At 34.1% G+C, this 25,354-nt stretch overlaps 1 protein-coding gene across 1 annotated transcript; it reads left to right on the top strand.

Moving 5' to 3' along the window:
- The first annotated feature begins 1,945 nt into the window (after window positions 1-1,945).
- Window positions 1,946-25,342, top strand: LOC111422609 (nonribosomal peptide synthetase ebony). The gene is made up of 8 exons (XM_023055814.2): window positions 1,946-2,144; window positions 9,614-10,178; window positions 13,300-13,526; window positions 14,056-14,118; window positions 18,786-19,761; window positions 19,819-19,960; window positions 20,015-20,278; window positions 24,635-25,342. The coding sequence occupies exons 2-8, from the start codon at window positions 9,617-9,619 to the stop codon at window positions 24,954-24,956; spliced, it is 2,556 nt and encodes an 851-aa protein (XP_022911582.1). The 5' UTR covers window positions 1,946-2,144; window positions 9,614-9,616; the 3' UTR covers window positions 24,957-25,342.
- Window positions 25,343-25,354: the final 12 nt, after the last annotated feature.

Genomic DNA, 25,354 nt, shown 5'->3' with positions numbered 1-25,354 from the left:
TCTCAATATTTTTCCAATCCAACCCTACAATTATTATACATCATTGTAAAGAAAAAGCTTTGAGCTATAATTTAGAATAAGTTTCATTCCTTAATTTCAATAAACGGCTTCCAGGAATTTTTAAATTAGAAAATATATTCTAATGCTTGGGAGGTTGCATATTTTGCTAAAATTGATTGCAAAGGCCTCTACGTAGTGTATTTTGATAGCGTTTTAATTTTATCACAAAGTTTAATCATTTTTGACTGCTTGGGACACAAAGGGTTAAACGACATAAGCAAGTTGACAGCTCAATTTGTTTTTTTTAATTGCCATGGCCAACCGTGACTTTTTCGAAGATTTTTGTTTTTTAGTGTTACCATTGAAATCGAAGCTTAATATTTTCGCGTATAACTTGAAAACGGTCAATGTTATCAAAATTTTCAAAGAGGGATAATAGTTTCTAAAATAAATTTTCTATTAAAAAGTACGAAAATAAATGTAGGGTTACGAGCGAACAAAAAAGTTCTGAAGAAACAAATTTTAGGGACAGCCTGTATAGCATGGTTGCCGCCGCCCGATCAAAGTCAACATTAGTTCAATGATTTTGCTTGATATTTGTTTACCCTGTAGCAAATTTCAACGCTCTACCATAAATGGTATTGAAAATATTATTATTTATATATATATCTTGACCATTTGAAGACTTTTATAATAATTTTTTTTCACGAATCGTCATCATTTTTGCGTTAATTTTATGCCCCGAGTCACCGGAACACCCTGTATTAGCTTTCCAATGGATGAAACGGAATTTCAAAATATCTTTTAGTTTTTGAGATATTTAATAAAAAGCACAAACTAATTGCGATTAATAAAAAACACTACATAAATTCAAAAACACCGTTTATAAAAGAAACCACATCACCAATCTGTTTTTTTTTTTTTTCAATTACCATTATAAACAATTTAAAATTCTCCGAAGTTACTTAAGATTCCAGTTTCCACACCTATGAAAAAACAAGAAGTGAAGAAGTCATTTATTATGAGATAAATGCTTTAAATCAAAAAAACTTGGAAAATCTAACGGATGTGGTTTGCATTTTTATTAGATGCATGCCAAGTAAATTGAGTCATTGTTAGGTGGCATATATGATAATAAAAAATTAATGCAATAAATAAGTATTGCTTTATCGAAGGACAAAATGGAACTCCTTCCCAGACTCGTGGAAAACCGCATTACTGAAAGAATTTTACTCCCGAAGAATCCATTTGGATTCAGGGAGCGTAGAAAAGCTGTAAAAGACATCACACGATAGCGGTGGTATTAGATCAGTTTAGGTCTGCTAGAAAAGATGGTCGAGACTAATTTAATTTATTCTAACATTTTATAAAATTAGTAACCTAACTAGTTTTCGATAAGATCATTTTATATTTTTTTATACATATTCTGAATCACTTTCAAAGACACGAAAAGAACACCTACATTTCTAGAACTCAATTATCCAGTTATCGGAAACTGAAATGAGTAATGAGCTGATGAAATAAACACTCTACTATCACCACAACAGTAGCGAATTCCCAGAAATCGCCTTCTGAATACGCACACCACAACCGTGTTTTCCCCAGGATGAAAAATAATAACAGTAGGAATCCCCATTAAATACTTATCGCATGTTTTGCGGAAGATCGCATGCTTCGAATTTGCACTGTTAGTTCATCCAAACTTTCGTTCAGAGTATGGAGTATCCCCACGAAGAAGCGGTCATTATCAAGTGGGGGGACCCACAGAATTTATGTCGAATTGTTCCATCTCGCTCTTTCAACACTGTAATAATATAATTTCTCTTTCCTTCATATAAAAACGTTTCTCCTTATAACAGCGTCCCCTGCGAAATTGTTAATTTTCCGCATATCCCCACCAAGTTGCTGAAGTACTTCTTCCTATCATTTCGTGATAAATTGAGTGAACCCAGTTCAACCGACCCTGTAACTCGCAGGTAATTCCGTGGCGTTCGCAACTACAAATTTCCTGCGGTGTGTTCGGTATTTTTTTACTACAAAAAGAAGCATAAAGATTTTTACTTATAAAAGTTGTGTTTGCTGAGATTTTAGAGATTCACCAAGTGGTTATTCTTTGTTTACTTTTGCTGCTTATAAGAAAATAGGTAAGTAAATAATAACTATTTCATAAATTTTATTTTATAAACAAGACGGCATATTAAGAAATTCATAAAATCACAAATTCATGAAATAACACACATTTAAAGATCTAAAAATGGTATGGCTAAGTGGAATGAATTGCGAAAAGAAGGTATTTCAATTCGTATGGTTATTACTAAATAAGAGTCTTCGTTGTTTAAGTTGAAAGGATTGAAATTCTTCATTGAAATCCTTTCCTATTAATCTATCTTAAACTTTCTATTGCTAATTTTAATTTCCGCGCTTTTTAAGATTTTATGGAGACTCGTTTCGTGAAGAATTTTTAAAGCCAACCAAACAATTGTATTCACTTGAAAGAAAACAGCAACAATTTTAAATATTTTCCAGGATTTCTTATTAAGTTTTATATTCTTTTATAATTAATGTTATTGAGGAATTTCTTATTGAGGACAGCCTTTTTCTGATCATCACCTATATAGTAATTCTCTTATCGTTTTCATTTTCTTCACACAACTCACCATCCCTCCAAATATGTGATGTTTTTTCTTTCAAATGTTGCTAGTAACAAAACCAGTCGCATTAAATTCTATTAAGATATCTTAATTAGGTCATCAGACCATAGTAAATTTAATATACAAATTGTTCTAAAGTTTACAGATTTTGTTGTTGTATGGCCATGTTTTACAAATGTCTTGTTAATGGGTTTACGTGATTATAAACTTTTAAATTTATGCCAAATGAATCGAAGAAAAAAGTAATCTTAATCACAGACACAATCTCGTTCTGCATTAATTAAATATCAAAATTTACATGTTTTTTTATTACCTCTACATTACAATAACATAACATCATAAAATACACAAATAACATTCTCACAAAACAACAATAAGAATCATAAATATTATTGAAGAAGGTTATAATTTTAATACTTAACGTTTCTTACATTAAACGCGAATTGAAACCAATTAAAAACGCATTAAGTAAGTAATAAAAAGCGAAAAGTACGCGCAGCAGATGAATGTTTTTCGGTTACATTTCGAAATAGTATTGTGTTGTGACTGGATGAAAAGGTGATTTTATTTATTTATTTTTTTTTGGTTTGATTGAGCGACGATGTTATTAAATGAGAATGATTTCGATATTATAAGGAGAGGTCGAATTAAAAACGTAATTGCGGATTGGGCAACGAAACTGTTCCTCAAGGTTTTCCGATTTTTACGCTTTTAGAAGTCGTTACTCGAACAGAACGGAAACTGGAAATACTTTAAGCAGCAACAGCACCAACAGCTGTGATACCCTTCGGAACTCGTCGATCTCTCCGTTTTGCAATCGAATCAGTTTTGCAACTGGACGTTCTATTTTGAATAACAGCAAGTAATCCAATAATTAATGAACCGGTAAACAGGATTTACTACCTTTCATTTATAAATTAAATGTTTTATTATTATTAGGATTAATTCGTATCGTTATACATGTCTTTACATATAAAGGGTGTTCATTTCAAAACTTTCCACCTCAATTTCTGTAAATCTGAAAGTTTAAAAAGAAAATCGCTGAAATAGGTAAAGAATAAAACCAATTTATGCAAAAATTGACTCACTCACTTCAACCCCCCGCCGCCAGAAACCAACCCCTTAAAAATCTTAAATGGAAAGGGATACCTCATTTTAAAGGTCTTTTAAGGTACTACATGTTAGTAATTATTTTTTTTAAATTGATCGATTCGCTTTATTATTTCGGAGCAATCGGAAATATTTAAGAAAACTAAACACGTATAATTATGAATTAAACTAAATTTTATTGAAAGTACACTGTTGGAAATAATTCACGAGCACACCCTGTATAATCTGAACGCGTGTGTCTAGCGCAATAAAGTTTGGTATGGAAATAGTACTACAGTAGTGTAACTTACTCTTACATGGAGAGCGGCACAACTCTGCTGGGAGGAGAAACATCAATAGTGAGAGTATCCCCCGTGAGCTTCGCGTACCATCGGCACACGACGTGGCATGGAGTCAATAAGTCGCTGTATTGTAGCAAGAGGGATGGCCAACCATGCCACCTCAACTCGCCTCCATAGCTCCTCAACGTTAACCGAGGAAGCCGGATAACGTAGAAGTCTGCGACCAGTCATTTCCCAAACATGTTTGATCGGATTCAGATGCGGAAACCGAGCTAGCCATGGAAGCATTCGTATACGTGTACAACACGCCCGATGTGCTGTCGTACGTTGTTGTGCATGTATAGCAGACCTGGGAGCCGCCGAACGTAGGGAAGCACAACGGACCGTAGCACCTCATCTACGTATCGTTGACCCGTCATGGTCTGCTATACACGCAGCAGACGTATACGTCCACCATGTGTAATAGCACCCCAAACCATAATACTCGGTTGTCGGCGGATAGGGCATTCTTGCACGCACTGCTCGAGTAGACGATCACCACGTCTCCGACGAACTAAAATTCGCGCATCACCAATGCTCAATTCGAATCTTGATTCGTCGGAAAACAAAATGTTCCTCTACTCGGCAACCCACTAATGCCTAGCGTTGACCCGTTCGTGACGTATGCTGCGGTGCTCGGATGTTACTGGAATCCGCTGTTTCGCACGACGCACGCGCAGTCCACTATTTACCAAACGCCGCCGTATAGTTCGCGTAGTGAGTGCGCCTTCCTCTGCCGGTGGCCAAATAGCTCCAAGTTGCCTTGAGGAGGACTCACACGACCGGTCGAGACGACGCGCAATTTCACAGAACGATACACCCTCAATGTGCATACCCTCAAACATTCCTCGCTCAAACTCGCTTAAGTAACGCGATCGCCCATCCATTGCGCACAGAGTACGATAACAATGTGGTTCCTCACACCACACTAAAAAGACCGGTATTTTCCATCCACTTTGGTCTCCATAGCGACGAAATGTTCCACTTGGAAGAGCGGCTCAATCAACAATGCCGCGACGGAACAACTCGAAACTCGATAAATAAACTCGTCTACAGTAAACCTTTATGCTCCGCAAATATCATGGATTTGTCTTCACGCGTTCAGAACCTCTGGACGTATTTTGTAGTATTTTGTCACCATACTGAAATTGTTGGCTTTATTTTTTTAGCTTTTGAACATATTTAGCATAACTCAGCTTCTGGGTCAATTTATTTATTTTTGTTATATTCGAAAAACATTTTATTTAATTCTGTCAGCAACTGGAAGTATTTTGTTGCTGCTTCTTCACATATTATTATTTCTGCTTAAAATTACGGTTACATAATGTTCCTTAGATACTACATAATTGACTGTCGTATAAATTTTTATTGCATAGAATAAAGTAATGAATATAATGAAATACTTCGTTAAGTTCAGGAAATCTCTGGAAGCATTTTGCTTAATTCTGACAGCTTCTGGAAGTGCTTCACCCAATTCTGTCAACTTTTGCAAGTATTTTGCTTGACTCTATCTACTTTTGAGAAAATTCCACTTAATCCTGTAAGTTTTGCGTAATTTTTCCGAACTCTGGAAGTATTTTGCCGAATTTTATCAGCTTCTGACACTATTTTACTTAATACTGTCAGTTTGTGGAAATATTCTCTTGATTCTGCCAGGTTATGAATGTTATGGAAATGGTTTTTTAAATTCTGGTAGTCTCTGGAAGTAACATCTGAGATCTTGACTCGAATGGAAAAGGAAAAAAGAGACGAAAATTTTCTCTTTCTATAAACGAGTTATAGGCAGGCTCACAGTGCGAGAAAAGAATAAAATAAAAGTGCAATTTGGTTATTACTTAAACAACTTTGTGTTATCCACTTAACAAAGTTATTTAAATAAAACAGCAATAATGGTTTACAGTTTGCAGGAAAGGATTGAAATTGTATTAATGTACGGATCCCAAAATGAATGTGCTCGACGAACTGCCGCAGTTTTTAATGAAAGGCATCCAGATCATGAAGAAATTCACTCAGACTGGGTCCGTTGCCAACATAAAACATAATGAGTCGAGAGTTTTGAATGAAACCGCTCAACTGGAAGTGTTGGGTCATTTCGGTATCAACCCCAATACTTCATTGCGTCAGGTATCTCGTGCAACTGGTATATCCTTGGGTTCTGTTCATAAAGTTGTAAAACTTCACAAATTCCATCCTTATATGTAAATTGAAAATACATCAAGAGCTAACTGAAGACGATTTTGACAGGAGAATACAGTTTTGTGAAGAAGTGACCACTATTATTCCTTCTACGGCGAGCTTACTCTACATTAAGGTTGCTTTACAACAACAGATACATTTTGAACCAGAATCTTAGAACGCATCTGTGTGATGCCTTGGTGTTGTCCATCTTCAATTACGGTGACGTAATATATCACTCCTGCCTTGACAGCGTTCACACTGCTAAAATTCAAAAGTTACAAAACTCTTGTCTGCGATTTATATATGGTATCCGTAGAAGGGAGCGCATATCACATACGCTGGCATGGGCTGGTTGGTTGAGCATGACACGGCGAAGGACTCTTCACTGCTTATGTCTCTACCACAAAATTATCTTACACAAAAATCCGCCTTACCTCTATGATAAAATTAGATTTCGCACAGATATCCATAATATTAATATTAGGCATAAGCATACGCTAACGATACCTCACCACCGCTTAGAAATTTTCAAACGCAGCTTTACGTATTGTATGCCTAACTTATACAATTGGCTGCCTGATTCCTTCAAGAGTCTTTCTCTGATTTCCTTTAAGGCAAGGGTTAGGGCTTATTTAAGTGAGCGGCAAGTTGACTGAGCACTCTTCTTCTTTGTTTATTTTGAAATGGTTTCATAGCCGGGGGGAGGATTGGGGGCTGACAGAGATTGAGATTTATATATGTATGCTTGTTATATGTAAGTATGCTTCTTATTGGGTATTTTAAGTTTTGAGGCTTGATTTCATTTAAATTTTATTTTTCAATTTTTGTCTTATTATTTTGCTGAGGGTCATTGAAAAACAGTGCGACAAAGGGGCCTTGGTCACTTGGTCGACCTGACATGACCCTCTTTAATCGGAACTGCCTTTTTATAATTTTTTCTATTTGTACATATATTATATCTTATCCGATTAATAAACATTATTATTATTATTATTATTATTATATTATTAATAATAACAACGTTTTTGTGAAAAATATCTGCTTTAGTGATGAATGCACTTTTTCTTTAAATGGATTTGTAAATAAACATAACTGCAGATATTGGAGTAATGAAAACCCTCATCTGACTGTAGAAGGGCATACACAATATCCTGAAAAAGTTAATGTATGGGCCGGCATTTTGGGAGACCAAGTGTTTATCGATGGAAATTTAAACGGCGAAGTGTACTTGGATATGTTAGAAAATACTATCAATCCACTAATTACGGAAGCTCTCGAGAATCAGTTGGATAGAGAAGAAAATGCCTTACTTGATGAGAATGAATTACATTTTCAACAAGACTATGTTCTCCCAGTACGACAGTGGTTAGATAATACGTTTCCAAACAGATGGATCACAAGATTTGACGCCATTAGACTTTTTTTTATGGGGTAATTTAAAGTCTGTTGTATTTACCCCTCAACCTCAAAATTTAGAAGAACTTCGTCAGAGAATTACTGCAGCTTGCCGTGGAATTCAAAGGGAAGTTTTTGAAAATACACTTTGAACAATTATTAAGTTGATTTTCTCTGCAAAAAGTTTTTGTACATAATTAAATAACTGAAAATAAAATAGAACGTTTCAAGCAGTTAAAAATTGTTTAAGTAATAACCAAATAAACCTAAAAGAAAAGAAAAATGAAACAAATCGTTTTTTCTAAATATCTCTGACAGACGCCAGGCAAGCTAGCCAACGTATTTTTTTCTATAATACCTGTCAAATTGTTGTAAAGTTGGTAAAATTAACAGGGGGTTTTGTTTTATCATGTTTTGAAATAGATATGTCACACTGACGTTTGAGCTTTCGTTATTCAAAAAGAAAAGGTGCATAAAAAGTGTTGTGGGGTGTTTATTTGTCATTTATTTACCTAGCAAAGGTATTTTGTTCTATTTAATTACTTTGTAGCACGTTTTTACAATAAATATGTACTTCGTTAAAATCGTATTAGTATTTTAACCTCAACTATTTAGTTACTTATAATTTTAATAAAAATCAGGAAAACAACATAAATTTTATAAGAGTTCTAAATAATACAAACAGAAACCCTAAAAAATTTACATTGACAAGTATTATAGAAAAAAAAAACAAACTATAGGTATATCATTGTCAAAATAACCTAAATATCAAAGATTTCGGATTGCTCCGAAATAATAAAGGTTGTAAAAACGAACATGGTAATTTAATGTTGTAAATTAATAATAAAAGATTAATTATTCTTGCTTTTAAGAAGGCGATTAAACTTTTTAATATTAATTAAAGCGGGAAATTTCGAAAACGAATCGATCAATTCAAAAAAAATAAATACTAACATGTAGTACCTTAAAAGACCTTTAAAATGAGGTATCCCTTTCCATTTAAGATTTTTAAGTTTCTAGCGGCGGGGGGTTGAAGTGAGTGAGTCAATTTTTGCATAAATTGGTTTTATTCTTTACCTATTTCAGCGATTTTCTTTTTAAACTTCCGGATTTACAGAAATTGAGGTGGGAAGTTTTGAAATGAACACCCTGTATATTAAAAAAATGTTGAAGTTTCATAACTTACTTTATAAGGTTTAATAATCAATCTTAATTAACATAATCGAATTGTAAATATGGATATAATGACTTGTTTAAGTGTTAAAAAGTGTAAGATCATTTACATACACTAACATGTTATTGATACCTTTTATTTAATTTCAACACTTTGTATTTAGACCTTCATTTTTATATTGATTGTTTATAGTAATAGTAACAAATTCTTTAAGGTTATATTTTTCTTTTGTAAAATCATTAGGGATTGGCTCGCTTTTTAGGATTTCTAAATACTACTCAACATGTAGCGTCCGGAAGTAACCTTACTCGATTTAACAAAAAAAAACTAACCGACCGTATTTTATAAGAAGGCCAATGGTATTGCATTTAGCCCATTTGGAAACGAGCACGAAAAATTAATTAACTCCCATAAAGGTCACCGGTTTCCTTAATTAGATACATTCAACTTTACTTCTTCGTCTACGAGAACGGATTTTCACTATTTGATATGATGACATTAAACCTTCCTAATGTAAAATGTTTAAACCTCTAAAAGATGATTGCAACTTAGGATCATAAAAAAAAAGCGAAAGTAATAATAACAAACGCGACCTTCGTTGCAAGTCAAAAATATACCTTTCTTTACTTTATTACGCTGTTATGCAACATCCATTCTATGTATATGGCAATTTCATTATTTAACAAACTATAAAAATCGCAGATAGGTCAACGAAATATGTACATAAAAATAAAATCCTCTGTTACATATAATATTTTATTAATCATTATTTTTTTTTGTTTCAGATAATGGGTTCAATACCCAACTTATCCATCATAAGAGGTCCAACAAGACCATTAAAACCAAATTCAATACACCGTTTATTCGAAGCTGTTGCTCAAAAAGTTGATGATACGGCTTTAATTTTTGAAGATCGTAAAACATCCTACAAAGAATTAAACGAAAAATCTAATAAAATCGCAAGAGCAATTATAAGAAGCGTAAAAGCTGAAAATTTGCCATCTAACAATGACGGAGATTATATCGTTGCTGTTAGTATGGTGCCTTCGGATAATTTAGTGGCCGTTTTACTTGGAATATGGAAATCTGGGGCTGCCTATTTACCGATTGATCCAAGTTTTCCCGGCCCTAGAATCGAACACATCTGCAGAGAAGCTAAACCGTTTCTAATTGTTTATGAAAACGATTCCGATTATTTTGTTAACCCGAAAAAGATTTCTTATAACAATTTAATTGAACGAGGAGAAATTTTGTCGGGGGATAATCTTAAATGTCAGGATTGTTTAAGACATGCTAGAGATGATTTGGCTATTGTTTTGTATACATCTGGAAGTACTGGAATTCCTAAAGGTATATGCTAAATGTGTCAATTTCAATTAAGATGCAATTTTTCTAGTTCTAAGTCTAATGTTAGTAACAGTTTTAGTAACTTTTTTTTTAACTTTTAGTAACAGTGGTAGGTAGCGCTATTTAGCATAAGATATCACTATGTTGCATTTTTTATGGCACTAAAACTGGTACTAACACTAGACCTAGAACTAGACTCATTCATAGATACTTTCTAGTAGTGAGGGTTCTGTCCAATCGGAACAGATGGTGCGTCATAGACAGGACGTCGCGCCTTATTTCTTTATGTAGGTAAAATGAAGGCGCGACGTACTGTCTGGGACACACCATCATTCGGGTTTAGCCGTATTGAGAGACGTGCGGTTAAATCCGAATGATTGTGGTTCTAGGTTCTATTACTAGAACTAACACAAGACCTAGAACTAGAATCATTCGGATTTAGCCATCTTTAGAGACGTGCGGCTAAATCCGAATGTTTCTAGTTCTAAGTCTAATGTTAATTTTAGTGAGTGGTAGCGCTAGTTAGCATAAGATATCACTATGTTGCATTTTTTTATGGCACTAAAACTAGAACTAACACTAGACCTAGAACTAGAAACATTCATAGATACTTTCTAGTTGTAAGTCTAGTGTTAGTTCTAGTTTTACACCAACACTACTTTAGAGATCGATATTTTCGCAACCGCTCGATAAAAAAAATTGCGACAAAATTTGCTGTAATCACTGAACATTTCTACGTAACATATGTCAATTTGAAAATTTTTGGATTCACGGTTTTCTTTTTCTCGCGAGTTAAATGAAAAAAGTACCCAATTTTTTAGAGTGCCAGCAACTTTGCGATTTTTTTTCTCGAAAACTATCGTACGAAAAAATTTGAATTTTGAACAGGTGGTAGCCTGATGTGTTCTTAATGAGTGGTATATTTTATTTTTTCGATATTCCATACAGTTTCGCGGAAAATCGCGGTTTAGTAAGACGCCGTTATGTCGAAAACGGCCGGGTGGATTTCCTCGCGGATTTGACCAAAATATGTCAAATAATGTCGATTGTCGGATTCCGTTGCCAGTTTTTCAAAATTAGAGCTCCTTAATTTTTTAAGAGCGATTTAATGTAATTACAAATTAAAGAGAAGCAGAAATAAGCTCTGCGGGGTGACGGGGGTTCTGTCCAATCGGAACAGATGGTGCGTCATAGACAGGACGTCGCGCCTTATTTCTTTATGTAGGTAAAATGAAGGCGCGACGTACTGTCTGGGACACACCATCATTCGGGTTTAGCCGTCTTGAGAGACGTGCGGTTAAATCCGAATGTTTCTCGTTCTCGGTCTGGTGTTAGTTCTAGTTTTGCACTAGCACTATTACTAGAACTAACACAAGACCTAGAACTAGAATCATTCGGATTTAGCCATCTTTAGAGACGTGCGGCTAAATCCGAATGTTTCTCGTTCTCGGTCTAGTGTTAGTTCTAGTTTTAGTTGTTATTCAGCGTTAGACTGTGGTATATTTTCATTGACGTCACCTTTTTCAAGCAAAAGTTGAGCAGTGCAAGTGCATAGTAGTTTCATAACTATGGTTACTGCATTCACATATTAAAAGTTATATGGACCTGAACCTAGTCATCATATTATCGAGCCTCGCCCTCAAGCGAACTCGTCTGTCTCAACTAAAGTTGTAGATCTTTTAACTGATTAAGGGCCGGTTGTACCACCTCCCGATAAACTATCTAACGGATAATTACCATGGATACAGCAGTTTTAAGCGCTCTCATTGGCTAAGGCCCGTTACTACCAAACCAATGCTATCTGTCAGTTAAGCTATCTATAAGATACAATTTATCTCGTAAATAATAGGGTCGTGCGTACTACCACCTCCATTTATCTCATAGTTAATAAATCCTTGAGATAACCAAGGACTCAAAAAATGTCAAAAGGTGGTCAAAAGATCTACTATTAGGTATTTTGACGATATTCTAACCTGTTGTAACCTTAAAATTAAAATTTGGAAATGGAGACTGAGAAAAGGCGACAAACCACCAATTTCATCAAAGAAGAATGCGAACATCTTCTTGAATTTGTTATCAAACATAAAAACGTAATAGAAAACAAAAAAAGTGATGAAGTTACATGGCAAGGAAAGCAAAAAGTATGTATACTCGTATTATTGTATGTTAAAATGTGATGGTATACAATAATGGCACAACTAACATGATGAACGACTGAAGATGCCAATTGTACACTCACTCCTGCAAAATATGCTATGGATCGCAACATGTTACCTATTGTATAAAACCGAAGAGTCAACAACAAACGGTTTGACGGAGGTACAGCATTATTACTAAAATTTTGATGAATTTGATGAAATTCAAATGAATTCTCAATGAATATTTAAATGGTCAACTCTACTCCTTATTATCATTGATTTCTTCAAAAATTTGTTCTTCATCTCCAATATCGAAGAAATTATCCACGATGACTTTATCTAATGTTAATTATTAATAGTTTTTTATTTAAGTTTATATTACTTTTTTTATTTTAACTGAAATAGTAAAACGCTCGAATTTTATACGTCAGTATAAATCCTATTTGAGGTTAGGTATCCGCAGTTATCCCTTAGTTATCAGCACGGATTACAGATATTTCAAATGTTATCTTTTGGATAGCGGTATCTATAAGATAAATACCGTGGTAGTAACCAATTTTTAAGCTATCAGAGACTTTAACTATGAGTGGTAGTAGTGGGCCTAAGTGCGCCAATTTATCTATCGGATAAATTTATCGGGAGTTGGTACAACCGACCCTAAGGCCCACTTTTACCATCCTCCTGATAACCTATCTAGAGGATAGTTGCCATGGTTACGCCGGTTTTAAGCGCTCTCATTGGCTAAGAACTGGATTTATCTATCGGATAAATTTATCAGGAGGTAGTAAAAGTGGGTCTAAACAGAGCTTACTTGTGACCGAGGTTTAACGATTAATTTCATATCTACCTCAATGTGGATGTGAATGTGGTTATCATATTGCAGCACTTTGGCCTCGGCTTTATCATGTGGAGTCTTTTGATTAATTAAGCCGAGGTTGCATCGGTTAATGGCGATGTTAAATAAATGATCTTTTATATTTTTTCAGGTGTTCGTTTACCACATAATATTATTTTAAATCGACTTTATTGGCAATTTAAAACGTTTCCGTACAGCCAGTCAGAAAAAGTGGGAGTTTTTAAGACGGCTTTAACTTTTGTGGATAGCGTCTCTGAAATATGGGGTCCTCTCATAAATGGAATGTCTATTTTGGTGGTCAAAAAAACAATAACACAAGATCCAGAAAAACTGGTTACCCTTCTTGATAAGTACAAGGTGAGTGAAAAAATATTTAAATTTGATCGTGATGAAAAGTATAAAAAAAGGAAAGTATATCGGGATTTCGTTCGGAGATGTAATTTTCCATTCATCTCTCGTGTTCTGTCGTAATTCGCGTTTTCCTGACCACACGCAACAACGACCAACAGGTGAAAGTCAACCTATTTTGCAATTACATACTTACGAATATTACGGTCAGTTTAGCTCGAGCAAAATAATTTAAATATTGATTAGATACTTGTGCCGTGACATAGTTAATTAATATTGATAAATTGCATATTGGTAAAGGTTATCTTAATTTAACTGGACTAAATCTCTTTTTAAAAACTAATTAATATTCATGATTCTAATTAAAAAAAAATTTAATTTACAACTTAATAACACAAAAAATAATAAAAACTCATCTAAACGACGACCTTCAATTTTCAATAATACAATTTTTTTCAATAATGACGCCAATTACAACGTGTAACGTAACAATCTTCACGCCTCCCATTTAACTAACTTCCCGTTTCTCTGTTTACAGATAGAAAGGTTAGTCCTTGTGCCTTCACTTCTGAGGTCTCTATTGATGTACTTAAAATCGCAGGTATAACAAATAATTATAAGTACGAAGGCTTTCACGGCCGGTGTTAATTGAATTAAAACTAAAAGTAACATTAGATATGGAATTAAAAACTTTCGGGTTAAATCACTTGTTAATTCTAGTTTTAGATCATTAAATGATATAAAGATTTAAGAATATATACAGGGTGTCCCGTTAAGCGTACGGAGCGGCTGTATTTCTAGAACGGTAAGGCTTAGAGGTTTGGGAAAAAGATCCTTATAAGCAAAGTGACCAAGAGAAATAGCTGGAAATTATTTTGAAGTTCGTAATTCGACCGCTAGGGGGCGTAACTGCCATTGAGAAACATAAAGTTCCCGCTATCTCAGAAACTTAGACGATGAGCTATAACTTTGACAACATCATTTAATAGCTTGGATAATACCGCATCACTTTTGTTTTGCGATATTTCTCATATCTGTCATAATAAGGGAGGGGGAGGCCAATGCGTTTTCATATGTTTACATTTTAATATCTCCTAGACCATTCAACCGATTTGAATATTTTCGGTGTTGTTTGAAAGAGCATTTTATGCTCTTTTTAAAGATATTTTCAGTAAGACCGTCTGCTTTAAAACAAATGAGCTAGAGGACGTTATCTGCAGCGATTACATATTTTTGTGATTTTTGAAGAAAAGTTAAATGGAACGATACTATTTACTTCAGAGACCCTTAGTCACCTTAAAATTTGCTAAATTTTAGTGAAAACCGCATCTCGATATCGCCACCCGTTCTCGAGTTATAGAAGAAAATGTTAAAAACTCGAGTGCCATCAATCGGATCCAGTTACCTTATCGAGGAAAACAAATCACATAACCATGGTAACTGTAAACATGTCATTTACTAACGCAGAAGCGTATGATAGAGCGTATGATGATTTATTTTCAATGTTTCGAATACGATACAACTGTATGGCAAAAATGTGCAATGCAATTACGACAAAGAAAGACATTTTTCTCTAGAAGTGTTTTTAAGATTGACTTAGCGATTACGGAAAACTGGCAACGTGTAGCCCATTCAGACATCTCTATGAATTCGTAAATCACATTGGTGCACAATGTGATCCCACATAATCTGGGAACTCCGAAAATAATTGTCCACAAGAGTTCTCAAGAGAATAATATCTCCACCACGTTGTTTTACATCAGGCCTTAACAGATACCGATTATGATAACAGACTGAACTATTACCATTGACTTTTAAATATGATTTGGGCAAATCCAAACCTTTTATCACAAATGCTATGGATGCATGAAGCATCTGTCCACAAGCTGATGTAAACTTGCATAATATGCATTCTTGGTTCGAGCAAAACCCACACTGCTTTCACCCCTTTATCTATTGGGTAGACTAAACGACCTGACTTTTCAAGAAAAACCAATTACCAGGGAAAATATGACAAAACACTAAATACCAGTAGAAACGTGTCCAGGGCTGAGACTTAAGCAGCGCTTTTTTTTTCGTCGAAACTAGATTAAATAAATACATCGAGGTTTATGAAAGGCATTTCGCACATTAGTGAGTTATTTTTGCCAAAAATTTAAGTTAATTAATTAAGTTTATTGCTACCATATCAGCAATACATTCCCCAAACAATTAAATTTTAACAATACTACAATTACATATATCACATTACAATACAATACATTTTATTTCCTATCCTACCCCTCCCCATCTCCTCTCCGCATCTCCCTACGCTGCCTTGTCGCCACCACCTCCCTCATCCATTCTCTTCCCTCTGCCCCCTCCCCCAGCACCTGCTTCCAGCCGATCACCTCCTCTCTTAGCTCGTCACACTCCCTCAGTAGGTGCTCCAACGACTCCCACTCCCCCCCCACATAGCCTACAACCCCTCTCATCATCTCTCATCCAATACCTATTCGCTCTTTCCTCATTGCCGCATCTGAATCTTGCCACCATCCTCTTCCCCTCCTCATCCCCCTCCACCGACAGGTACTTCGGCAATCCCTCCGTTATTATTTCCTCGTACTTAGGGTTGTACCTGCTCTCCCTTATCTGCCCCCTTCTTTCTTGCCTCTATACATCTCTATCCCTGCTCTCCAGCTCTTTCCACATCTCAATCCCTTCCCTCCTTCTATCATCTACCGCTTTCACTGAGTACCCCACCCTTCTGAAATATTCCTCCCTCCCTCGTTGCCCATAACCCCCTTTCCCTGCCTTAATCTCTTTCCAGCACTCCCCCAAAATTTTACATTGAGACCTCCCTTCAACCCTCTCCTCAAAACGTACCGCCCTTTTACCCGCCTCCACTCTTAACTTATCAACCTTCACCTCTTCTCTGACTATGTACTCCGGCGTCTCTTTTGCCAACCCCAAAACCCATCTCCAATACCTAGCCTGTACGCCTTCCAACAGCCCTTGCTGTTTCCACCCCCAAAGCTCCGCCCCGTACATCATAACACTTCTAATCAAGCACTCGAATATCATCTTTCTTTTTCCCATATCCCTTCCAAATAATCTCTCTCCCCACCCCCAGACCTGCCCCATCACCTTATTCGCCTTCTTTGCCATTGCCCTCACATGCGCGCCTTCCTTGTTGTCCTCTCTAAAGCTGTACCCCAAATATGTGTACTCCCTCACCTCCTCTATCTCCTTCCCTTCCCAACTCCAGTCTTCGCTCTTCCTTCTACCCCCTTTACAGAACTTCATAACCTTTGTCTTTCCTACATTCACCTCCAGAGCCTTCCCCCTAAAATAACTCTCCAAACTCCGCATCATCGCCTTCATCTCCTTCGCCTCTCTCGCCACTACCACCAAATCGTCCGCGTAAGCCAGTGAATGCACCTTCCTCCTCCCTACAACCTCACCTCCCATCTGCCCACCGGTCAATCTGTCTTCCATGTCTGCGGTATACAAGGCAAACAGAGCGGGACTGAGTGGACATCCCTGCCTCAAACCCCTCGTTGTCCCGAACCTATCCGTCAACTCGTCCCCCACCTTTACCCTAGCTATCGTCTCTGCATATATCTCCCTCACCCTGTTTATTGTCCCACCAGTAATCCCTCTTCTCCTCATCTCCTCCCATAACTTCCCTCTATTCACCTTATCAAACGCTGCCTTTAGATCTATGAATAGGGCGTAAAGCTTCCCTCCCTTCCCTTCCAGCTCTTTATCCACCAAGTGCTTCAATATGTACACGTTATCTATCGCGCCCCTTCCCTTTCTAAATCCTGCCTGTCCGTCCGGTAAGATCCCTTTCTCTTCCATCTCTTCCTCCAACCTCTGTAGCAGCACCTTCGCATATATCTTGTACACCGAGTCCATTAAGCTAATTCCCCTATAACTTTCCACTACTCCCTTCACTCCCTTCTTGTACAAGGGGCTTATTATCGCCGTCCTCCATCCATTCGGAAACCCTTCCCCTTCCCAAACTTTGTTCAGCGCTTCCAACAACTTTCCCCTCACTTCTCCCGTTGCCTCCAGCCATGCCTCATTCTGGACCCCGTCCTCCCCTGGAGCCTTCCCCCTCTTTAGTCCCCCCAACGCCGCCTCCATTTGTTCCCCGGCCATCTCCTCTCCTCTCCGCCCCCCTGTATCTACCTCCTCTACCCGCCTCTCCTCTTCCCCCTCCAGCAGACCCTTGAAGTAATCTCTCCACTCCGTCATTTGTATTTCACTGGTTATTTCCTCTCGTACTTTCCTTATTTTGTTTATATATTTCCAAACTTCACCCTCTTGTCTCACCCCTCTAATCTCTTCCGCCTCCCTCTCCCTCACTTTCCCTCGCCAAAAATTTAAGTTATTCTAAGTGTTTTGGTTTATTTTGTTTTATTATCATTGTTGATATTTCATTGATCCGTTGGCTTTTCAACACGCTTCAAAAGTAGTTTTGAAGCAGTTCTAAGTTTGGATAAAGTGTGAAGGAAGGTTCTAGATAATAAAATGTTTGTTCTCTCTTATTTGTTTCCTAAGGTAACTTGATCCGATTAAGATATACGAATTTTTAACATTTTCTTTTATAATTCGAGAATGAATGGAGATATCGAGATGCGGTTTTCACTAATATTTAGCAAATTTTATGGTGATTAACGGTCTGTGAAGTAAATAGTACCGTTCCATTTAACTTTTTTTCAAAAATCACAAAAATATGTAACCGCTGCAGATAACGCCCTCTAGCTTATTTGTTTTAAACCAAGCGGTCTTACTGAAAATATCTTTTAAAAGAGCATGAAATGCTCTTTCAAACAAGACTAAAAATATTCAAATTGGTTGAATGGTCCAGGAGATATTAAAATGTAAACATTTGAAAACGCATTGGCTTCCCCCTCCCTTATTATGACAGATATGAGAAATATCGCAAAACAAAAGCGATGCGGTATTATCCAAGCTACTAAATGATGTTGTCAACGTTATAGCTCATCGTCCAAATTTCTGAGATAGCAGGAATTTTATGTTTCTCTATGGCAGTTACGTCCCCTAGCGGTCGAATTACGAACTTCAAACTAATTTCCAGCTATTTCTCTTGCCCACTTTACTTATAAGGATTTTTTTCCCAAACCTCTAGGCCTTACCGTTGTTGAGATACAGCCGCTCCGTACGCTTAACGGGACAACCTGTATACATTTTTATTGAAGTAAAATTAGAATCAACTTTCTTCAACCTGTTTTTAAAAAGATTTCAATTTAATTTTAGAAAAAACACGGAGCATTAAAACATTTACGACTTTGGATATGCTCAGGAGAAACTCTTGTGGTTTCTTTAGCTAAAGAATTTTACCACCACTTCCCCGAAAACGAACACAAACTGTTAAACTTTTACGGAAGTACTGAAATAATGGGAGACGTTACTTTTCATATAATCGAAGGATTAAAGCAGCTAGAACATCAAGAAAAAGTTCCAATTGGATTACCTTTAGATAACACCATTATTTACCTTTTGGATTCAAATTATAGGCCTGTTAAAGCTGGGGATGTTGGTGAAATTTTTGTTTCCGGCTTAAATTTGGCGTCAGGTTACGTAAACGGAAGAGATCCCGAAAAGTTTATTGAAAATCCTTTAGCTATCGATCCGACTTTTGCACGACTTTACCGAACCGGGGATTTTGGTAAAATTGAAAAAGGAACGATTTTATACGACGGAAGAACTGATTCTCAAGTCAAAATTCGTGGACACCGCGTGGATCTTGCCGAAGTTGAAAAAGCTGTAAACTCACTTGACGAAATTGAAAAAGGAGTGGTGCTTTGTTATAAACCCGGTGAAATTAATCAAGCACTTCTAGCTTTCGTAACATCAAACGCTTTAGTTAGCGAAAACCAAATTGAAGAAAGTTTAAGAAAAAAGCTCGCTTCTTATATGATCCCCCAAGTAATTATTTTGGATGTAATTCCCTTATTGGTTAATGGAAAAGTTGATAGGCAAGCTTTATTAAAAAGTTATGAAACCGTTAATAACAACGACGATACTTGTTTTCAAGTCGATATTAATTTCGAAGGTGTCCCAACGGATAAAATCGACGAAGCTAAAGCACTCTTTGAAACTGTCGCTAACGTTTTAAATAGATCTGCGAGATCGGCTATTAGTGTTAACGCCAATTTTTACGAAATCGGTGGAAATTCATTAAACTCCATTTTTACTATAACCGCTTTAACTGAAAAAGGATATCACATCAGTAAGATAATTTATTTTTAATTATGTAGCGAATTAATTTTTAATCTTTTAATTTAAGGTATTGGAGATTTTATCGCGGCAATGGATTTTGGGGAAATCCTCGAACGTATGACAAAAACCCATGAAACTTCTGTTAATATCAAACCACCAAATTACACAATGGAAAATTTAAAAGACGAACACAAATCGGCTGTTATTGAGTATGTTTTGTTAGCATAAAGAAATAAATTATTTCAATTTTATTCTATTTACAGTATGATCACAACTAGTTTTTATCAAAAAGCTGATTTGGAACAGTGGTTAATGCCGGATCTTTCAACGATGGATTATACGGAATTAATAAATGCAATGTGGGAACCTTTATTAGAAAAAAATCTTTCATTCGTCGCTAAAAATGAAAATGGGAAGTGCGAAGGTGTCGCTCTCAATTTTGATGCTAGGGATGAACCGGAAGTAAATATTACGTCAAAATTAACCGTTGTTTTTGAATTCTTAGAGTTTATTGAAGGTCCAATAAGGTTAGTAATTAAATAATTTCTGCCTAAGCTTTCTCATCTTGTTCGTGTTAAAGTAGTGATGAAACGGATAGTGATTTTGCAAAAAAAAACGGATATTCGGCATCACCTTCGACCGGATATCCTTTTATCCAGCATTATTTGGATCCAAGATACAAAATAAACTTTTTGATGCTGATTTAACTAACGAAGCAACTCTAAAAAGAGGATTCTTTAATTAATAATTGGCGATATTTCCACAAGCATCCTCCAAAAAATAAATTTTATAGCGAATTTTGCAAGTTATCGATGAAAATTGCAACTTCGAAAATTTTATCAAAACTTCAAATATTGTTTTCTCAAAAACTAAAAGTTATTTTTCAAAACGGATTTGTTCATTGGAAAGAGGGCACCTTTATTAACACTTTGGGACATCTTCATACTCATATTCCAAGAAGTTGATTTTATACGAATTTTTAAAACTTAATCGGCAAAAATTGCAAAATTCTAAAAAATTTTCTATAATTTTTAAAAAATTTATTTCTCAAGAACTAAAAGTAGTTTTTCAAAACGGCTTGTTGCATTAAAAAGAGGATACTGTAATTAATAATTAGTGATATTTCCACAAGGATCCTTCAAGAAATTAATTTTATAGCGAATTTTGAAAATTATCGATGAAAATTGCAACATCGAAAATGTTATCAAAACTTCAAATATTGTTTTCTCAAAAACTAAAAGTTGTTTTTCAAAACGGGTTGGTTCATTGGAAAGAGGATACTTTTATTAACACTTTGGGAAATTTTCATACTCATATTCCAAGAAATCGATTTTATACGAATTTTTAAAACTTAATCGGCGAAAATTGCAAAATTCGAAAAAATTGTCGTTAATTTCAAAAATTTATTTCTCAAAAACTAAAAGTGATTTTCAAAACGGCTTTTTGCATTAAAAAGAGGATACTATAATTAATAATTGGTGATATTTCCACAAGGATTCTCCCATAAATAAATTTTATAGCGAATTTTGAAAGTTATCGATCAAAATTGCAACATCGAAAATTTTTTCAAAACTTCAAATATTGTTTTCTCAAAAACTAACAGTTATTTCTCAAAACGGGTTAGTTCATTGGAAAGAGGACACTTTTATTAACACTTTGGGAAATTTTCATACTCATATTCCAAGAAGTGGATTTTATACGAATTTTTAAAAGTTAATCGGCGAAAATTGCAAAATTCAAAAAAATTATCGATCACTTCAAAAATTTATTTCTCAAAAACTAAAAGCGATTTTTCAAAACGGCTTGTTGCATTAAAAAGAGGATACTTTAATTAATAATTGGCGATATTTCCAGAAGGACCTTCCAAGAAATAAATTTTATAGCGAATTTTGAAAGTTATCGATGAAAATTGCAACCTCGAAAATGTTATCAAAACTTCAAATATTGTTTTCTCAAAAACTAAAAGTTATTTCTCAAAACGGGTTGGTTCATTGGAAAGAGGACACTTTTATTAACACTTTGGGAAATTTTCATACTCATATTCCAAGAAGTTGATTTTATACGAATTTTTAAAACTTAATCAGCAAAAATTGCAAAATTCGAAAAAATTTTTGATAATTTTAAAAAATTTATTTCTCAAGAACTAAAAGTAGTTTTTCAAAACGGCTTTTTGCATTAAAAAGAGGATACTGTAATTAATAATTAGTGATATTTCCACGAGGATTCTTCAAGAAATTAATTTTATAGCGAATTTTGAAAGTTATCGATGAAAATTGCAACATCGAAAATTTGATCAAAACTTCAAATATTGTTTTCTCAAAAACTAAAAATTATTTTTCAAAACGGGTTGGTTCATTGGAAAGAGGACACTTTTATTAACACTTTGGAAAATTTTCATACTCATATACCAAGAACTGGATTTTATACGAATTTTTAAAACTAAATCGGCGAAAATTGCAAAATTCAAAAAAATTGTTAATTTCAAAAATTTTTTTCTCAAGAACTAAAAGTGATTTTTCAAAACGCCTTTTTGCATTAAAAAGAGGATAATTTAATTAATAATTGGTGATATTTCCACAACGATCCTCCAAAAAATAAATTTTATAGCAAATTTTGAAAGTTATCGATGAAAATTGCAACATCGAAAATTTTATCAAAATTTCAAATATTGTTTTCTCAAAAACTAAAAGTTATTTCTCAAAACGGGTTGGTTCATTGGAAAGAGGACATCTTTATTAACACTTTGGGAGATTTTCATACTCATATTCCAAGAAGTGGATTTTATACGAATTTTTAAAACTTAATCGGCGAAAATTACAAAATTCAACAAAATTGTCGATCACTTCAAAAATGTATTTCTCAAAAACTAAAAGCGATTTTTCAAAACGGCTTGTTGCATTAAAAAGAGGATACTTTAATTAATAATTGGTGATATTTGCACAAGAATCCTTCAAGAAATAAATTTTATAGCAAATTTTGAAAGTTATCGATGAAAATTGTAACATCGAAAATTTTATCAAAACTTCAAATATTGTTTTCTCAAAAACTAAAAGTTATTTTTCAAAATGGGTTGGTTCATTGGAAAGAGGACACCTTTATTAACACTTTGGGAAATTTTCATACTCATATTCCAAGAAGTGGATTTTATACGAATTTTTAAAACTTAATCGGCGAAAATTACAAAATTCAAAAAAATTGTCGATCATTTCAAAAATGTATTTCTCAAAAACTAAAAGCGATTTTTCAAAACGGCTTGTTGCATTAAAAAGAGGATAATTTAATTAATAATTGGTGATATTTCCACAAGGATCCTCCAAAAAATTAATTTTATAGCGAATTTTGAAAATTATCGATGAAAATTGCAACATCGAAAATTTTATCCAAACTTCTAATATTGTTTTCTCAAAAACTAAAAGTTATTTTTCAAAACGGGTTTGTTCATTGGAAAGAGGACACTTTTATTAACACGTTGGGAAATTTTCACACTTATATTCCAAGAACTGGATTTTATACGAATTTTTAAAACTTAATCGGCGAAAATTGCAAATTTCGAAAAAATTGTCGAACATTTCAAAAATTTATTTCTCAAAAACTAAAAGCGATTTTTCAAAACGGCTTGTTGCATTAAAAAGAGGATACTATAATTAATAATTGGCGATATTTCCACAAGGATCCTCCAAGAAATAAATTTTATAGCGAATTTTTAAAGTTATCAATCAAAATTGCAACATCGAAAATTTTATCAAAACTTCAAATATTGTTTTCTCAAAAACTGAAAGTTATTTTTCAAAACGGGTTGGTTTATTGGAAAGAGGACACCTTTATTAACACTTTGGGAGATTTTCATACTCATATTCCAAGAAGTTGATTTTATACGAATTTTTAAAACTTAATCGGCGAAAATTGCAAAATTCAAAAAAATTGTCGATCACTTCAAAAATTTATTTCTTAAAAACTAAAAGCGATTTTTCAAAACGGCTTGTTGCATTAAAAAGAGGATACTTTAATTAATAATTGGTGATATTTCCAGAAGGATCCTCCAAAAAATAAATATTATAGCGAATTTTGAAAATTATTGATGAAAATTGCAACCTCGAAATTTTTATCAAACCTTCAAATATTGTTTTCTCAAAAAATAAAAGTTATTTTTCAAAACGGGTTGGTTCATTGGAAAGAGGACACTTTTATTAACACTTTGGAAAATTTTCATACTCATATACCAAGAACTGGATTTTATACGAATTTTTAAAACTTAATCGGCGAAAATTGCAAAATTCCAAAAAATTGTTAATTTCAAAAATGTTTTTCTCAAGAACTAAAAGTGATTTTTCAAAACGCCTTTTTGCATTAAAAAGGGGATAATTTAATTAATAATTGGTGATATTTCCACAACGATCCTCCAAAAAATAAATTTTATAGCAAATTTTGAAAGTTATCGATGAAAATTGCAACATCGAAAATTTTATCAAAATTTCAAATATTGTTTTCTCAAAAACTAAAAGTTATTTTTCAAAACGGATTTGTTCATTGGAAAGAGGACACTTTTATTAACACTTTGGGAAATTTTCATACTCATATTCCAAGAAGTGTATTTTATACGAATTTTTAAAACTTAATCGGCGAAAATTGCAAAATTCAAAAAAATTGTCGATCACTTCAAAAATTTATTTCTCAAAAACTAAAAGCGATTTTTCAAAACGGCTTGTTGTATTAAAAAGAGGATACTTTAATTAATAATTGGTGGTATTTCCACAAAGATTCGCCAAAAAATAAATTTTTAAAGCTCAAAAATTTCAAACATATATGGATACTACTTTGCTTTTTAATTTAATTGCGTTATTTATCAAATTGTTAATAAAATTTAAATTTCTTTATCTTTATAGAGATAATAATCTTCCTCCTGGTAAAGGCAAAATCCTTCATTCGTTTATGATGGGAACTCATTCCAGTTTAACGCCGAAAGAAAATGTTGCAATTATGCATTATATGGAAGAAGAAGTTTTAAAAATGGCAAAAGATCGACATTTCGCTGGTATATTAACATCGAATACGAATCCGTTAACGCAACAATTAGGGAGTGATGTTTATGGGTATCAAACGTTGTTGGATTACCAAGTAAATGATTACGTAGCTGGAGATAACACAAAACCTTTTGGAATGGCACCTGATGACCAACGAGTTAAAGTACAATGGAAACCGATTTAAATAAGAGCTTTCATTAAAAATTAAGTTCCTTTTCTTTTTCTTAAGAAAAAAAATTTGCTGTGAAAAGTATGTTGTTAATTTTTCTATTAATTCTTTTTTTCGATTATATTTTGGTGTTATTTAATAGCGGAGAGATGAAAAATTGTACAAATATCATAAATTCTTGCCCGTTTTAGTTGATATAGTTTAAGGATTTATTACGACTAACTATTTTAGTTCGCACCAAATATAATGAGCATTTATTAGAGTAGAAAACACACAACTATTACATATTTAAAACTCGTAGGGTTAATAATGATTGTAAGATAATAATGTACATTTTAAAAATTGTATTAGATTCATTTTTGAATGTGATTATAGTAATATATAAAATTAATAAAATTAAACATTTATATTTC

This window comes from Onthophagus taurus, chromosome 2 (assembly GCF_036711975.1).
Source record: "Onthophagus taurus isolate NC chromosome 2, IU_Otau_3.0, whole genome shotgun sequence".
Taxonomy (NCBI): domain Eukaryota; kingdom Metazoa; phylum Arthropoda; class Insecta; order Coleoptera; family Scarabaeidae; genus Onthophagus; species Onthophagus taurus.
This window is presented reverse-complemented; position numbering and strand designations above follow the sequence as displayed.